Raw genomic sequence first — 4,528 nt, forward strand, 5'->3', positions numbered from 1 at the left:
ACACACCGTGAACACACACCCGGAGCAGTGGGCAGCCATTTTCACTGCGGCGCCCGGGGGTTCAGTGCTTTGCTCAATGGTCTCACCTCAGTCAAGGTACTGAAAGTGGAAAAGAGTGCTGTACATTCACTCCCCCACCGACAATCCCTGCCGGTACACAGACTCGAACCTGCAACCTTTGGGTTACAAGTCCGACTCTCTAAACATCAGGCCATGACTACCCCAAACACAACAGGCTCATTACTTAAAAAAAACAACAATTCTTTTCTGCAGGGATTCCCAAACGTTTTTGTCAGCCTTTGACCTGAAATATTGTCTTGAAGCCCCCCCCCAAGATTTTAATTTAATATTTTAATAATTTAACAACACACATCTTCTCTAATGTCAGCTAATGGTCACATGACAAGCAGATAAATAATCACAATATTTTATTATTATAATTTGTTTAGTAAATGCTTAAGTTTGATCATTTTTATTATTTATTTTAATTTAGCATTTTTATGATTTAATTAATTACATAATTTATTTTGATTGTTTTACTTTCAAATTATGTATTTTCATTTGGCATTTTTATGGTTTAACCAATTAAGAAATATATAATTAAGTATTTTATTTTGATAATTTAAAAATAAAATAGTCAAATTAAATAAAGTACTTAATTAATAAATCAAAATTAAAACCCATAATTTTTTAATAAAAAAATAATTTTAATAATTTTATCATTTTAATTTTAAATAAAAAAATTAAATAATTTATGTCTCAATTATTACTAAGTATTTTATTTTGATTGTTATTATTTTATAATTAATTATTTTGATTTAGCATTTTTATTATTTAATTATTACTATGTATTTAATGATTGTTTTTATTTGAAAATTATTTTACTTTAGCATTTTTATTAATTAATTATTACTATAAAATTTATAATGATTGTTTCTATTTTTAAATAATCTTCATTTAGCATTTTCATGACTTAAATAATTATTTTAATAATTGAAAAATAAAAACAAATCAAAACACTTAATAATCAATTAAATCAAAATTAAAATACATAATTTTAAAACAAAAACTGTACTAAAAATTCTAATTTTGCATTTTTATGACTTTATTATTACTAGGTATTTATTTTTGACTGTCCTTATTTTATAATTCTGTATTTTAAGTTAGCATTTTTATGATTTAATTAATTATTACCAAGTATTTTATTTTGATTGTTTTTTATTTTAAAATTATGTTTTTTAATTTTGCAATTTTTGTAAGGGTTTTATTTTGATGGTTCTTATTTTCCATTTTATGATTTAATTAATTATTACCTTTCTCCATCACAAACCCCAGTTTGGGAAACCCTGCTCTAGAGAATCATCACCATATGATCAATCTAATCACCATTACAGTGCAGCAGATGTTTAAAACTCATGAAAGTGTTGTGAAAGTAAAGCTCACCTGTATGAGCAGGTAACAGACCTCCAGCAGACCCCTCTGAGCGGCCGCATGCAGAGCGCAGCGTCTGTTCTGAGAGTCTGACTGATACGACGGGTCGATGCCCTCCACTGACAGACACACAGAGACAATATCAGCTCTGATGCTGAAAACTTCAACAGATGTGTGATATATATATATATATATATATATATATACGTACTGAGCATGAGCAGAACTCGCTGAGCTTCACCCTGTTTGGCTGCAGGACAGAGCTGACGGGGATGAAAGCGCAGCTTCTTCCTCCTGACCAATCAGAAAGAGCCAAGCAGATCACATGACAATGCCATCACCTTTTGCCTGAGTATGTTCAGAATAGCACACTACGATATGGTTTTTGCCTCAATTCTGTGCACTGTGTGTTGTTTTTTCTGCATGCATACAAGTGTCATTTTAGTATAACTGACATACTATTATAGTTGTCAATATTTTGAATTAGAATTTATTTTTATATTTTCTGTATTCATTTTAATTTTAGTTACAATTTTTGTAATTTTGTTGTTTTTGTCATTTTGTTTTGCAAATGTGTAATTTAAATATTAACCTAAAATTCCTGTATTAAAGCTAATAGGACAGCTCACAAAAAAATAAAAGTCTAAATAAATATTATTCTGTCTTTATTTACTAGCTATTACAAACCTTGATGCCTTTATTTGTGGCAGTGTTATTTTAGTATCATCGATATACAGTACTATGATTTGAATTAGAATTTATTTGATATTTAAATTTTCTGTTTACACTTTAATTTTAGTTACAGTTTTAGTATTTTTTTTGTTTACACAATTTTAGTTATTTTAGTACTTCAAGCTAAACTAGAAGAAAATGAGAAATGGTCATGGAAAACCTGGATACTGGAGGAGTTTTTAATATTGTGATTTATAGACCTTGAAAAATCATGGAAATTGATAAAATCTTAAAAAATATTTATAATAAATATACTTTTTCTGGTTTTGTCAAGTCATGTCAAATTTCTATTTGTAAGCAAAAATAATCTAAAGTTCAAGTTAAACTAAACAAAAATAAGAAATGTTTCCTTGGCAGCTAGCCGGTTGGTTTTAGTTTTAGTTAACGATAATAAGCCTGATGCATACAACACCCAGGTACCCATCCACAAAATGTGCAGTGAAATACCGTATCCCATAATGCAATGCACTCTCAGTGTGACGACTGAACCAGGAATGATAGAATCTGTCATTCTGAACATCTATTTCTTCACTCATTATTTGTTTAAACTGATATTAATATATAAACCTCTCGGTGTCCTGTGTGAGAATGGCTCTCTGTAGTGCCGCCCTCCTGTCTCCAGGTGGAAGTGCGCTGGGACACACGGGCTTCCCATTGGGCAGGACGAGCGATGGTCCCACACTGTCCACTCCGCCGTCACCCAGGGCGACCACATCCTCTACCCCGCCCCCTCCTGGAGTGCCATTGGCCGGCTGAGTTTGAAGCTCCGCCCCCTTTCTTACATCTCCACGACAATGCATCCTTGCACTGTGTGGAAAAAAACATCAAAGACAGTTTAAAATTTCCTATTAAATATATTTGTTCATTAGCAAATTGCAAAACCTGTTTTTTAGTTACAAACTAACATTAGAGAACAACCCCCCACTTGTTTTTTTTATTAATAAATAAATGTAAAAAATTGATAAATATTAATAAATAAAAATTAATAAATACATTAATTTATTTTTAAAAAATTCTATAATGCGGGATGTTTTTAAAGGTTTTTTATTAGAGGAGATTTTTTGAAGCGATAACAGTAAACTTAAATATGCGCTATTTTACTATTAAGCAACGCATATAACTCACTTGATCGGTTCGCCCATCTTCTTCTCGTTGTTTAGCACCCGTGATGTGGCCGCGAGCGCGGAGGGAAGTAGCGAGGGTGTGGTCGTGGTGGACGACGCACTTGCAGTGACCACGTTAGACCCTGAAGAGGGCACTGCAGGAGGGATGGTGACCTCACGTGCCTCTGACGCATCCTCACCACAATGAGGGCAGAACAGCAGGCCGACGCCCACTCCTCCTCGACTCCGCCCACAGCCCAGCACTGACACACAGCCCCGGTGGAAGCGGTGAGTAATGTGAACGTCCGGGCAACATTCAAGAAACGTTCCCTGCGTGTGAAGTGAAAAGGAGGATCTTTTAGCTTTCTGTTTGTGAGCTGATGAAAAGCTAATAATCAATTAAATCATGAAATGCTAAATTAAAATAATAAATAATTAAAAAATAAAAACAATCAAAATAAAACACTTACTAAAAAATTATGACATTTGTTTGTTTTTACATTTTTATTACTTTTACATATTGTGCCTTTAATTTTCGCCGCTAGAGGGCGCATATTCAAAATAAACAAAGGCATAGTTTGATGACGCTGTGACTGAGTGTGGAATCATGGGAGTTGTCGTCTTCATCCCCACAGCCGATTCAATCCGACGGGACTCGGGCAGAAATCATGTTCATGGATGAGCTAATGATTTATTAACGTAGTAGAATGAAGCAGGATGAGGCTGAAAGCCGTCGAAGCGAAACGAGGCCGCTGAACGAGCGTGACACACGGCTCGAAAGCAGCAGAGCTTTTATTATGCCACAGTCGACCGCTTCCGCTCCTTCCGGTCGTGCGTATGTGGGGTAAAGCAGCGGAGCTTTTATTATGCCACAGTCGACCGCTTCCGCTCCTTCCGGTCGTGCGTATGTGGGGTAAAGCAGCGGAGCTTTTATTATGCCACAGTCGACCGCTTCCGCTCCTTCCGGTCGTGCGTATGTGGGGTAAAGCAGCGGAGCTTTTATTATGCCACAGTCGACCGCTTCCGCTCCTTCCGGTCGTGCGTATGTGGGGTAAAGCAGCGGAGCTTTTATTATGCCACAGTCGACCGCTTCCGCTCCTTCCGGTCGTGCGTATGTGGGGTAAAGCAGCGGAGCTTTTATTATGCCACAGTCGACCGCTTCCGCTCCTTCCGGTCGTGCGTATGTGGGGTAAAGCAGCGGAGCTTTTATTATGCCACAGTCGACCGCTTCCGCTCCTTCCGGTCGTGCGTATGTGGGGTAA

At 36.0% G+C, this 4,528-nt stretch overlaps 1 protein-coding gene across 1 annotated transcript in view; it reads right to left on the reverse strand.

Annotated features, from left to right (window-relative positions):
• The window catches only part of LOC107694747 (histone-lysine N-methyltransferase EHMT2-like), a 25,554-nt gene that overhangs the window by 7,634 nt on the left and 13,392 nt on the right, over window positions 1-4,528 (reverse strand). The window contains exons 13-16 of the mRNA XM_016494427.1: window positions 3,289-3,596; window positions 2,731-2,970; window positions 1,643-1,725; window positions 1,444-1,550 (exon numbers count right to left, since the gene is read on the reverse strand). Coding sequence (XP_016349913.1) covers window positions 1,444-1,550; window positions 1,643-1,725; window positions 2,731-2,970; window positions 3,289-3,596 — 738 coding nt within the window. The remainder of the gene's footprint in view (window positions 1-1,443; window positions 1,551-1,642; window positions 1,726-2,730; window positions 2,971-3,288; window positions 3,597-4,528) is intronic.

Source organism: Sinocyclocheilus anshuiensis, unplaced genomic scaffold (assembly GCF_001515605.1).
Source record: "Sinocyclocheilus anshuiensis isolate Anshui unplaced genomic scaffold, SAMN03320099.WGS_v1.1 scaffold1497, whole genome shotgun sequence".
NCBI classification, from domain to species: domain Eukaryota; kingdom Metazoa; phylum Chordata; class Actinopteri; order Cypriniformes; family Cyprinidae; genus Sinocyclocheilus; species Sinocyclocheilus anshuiensis.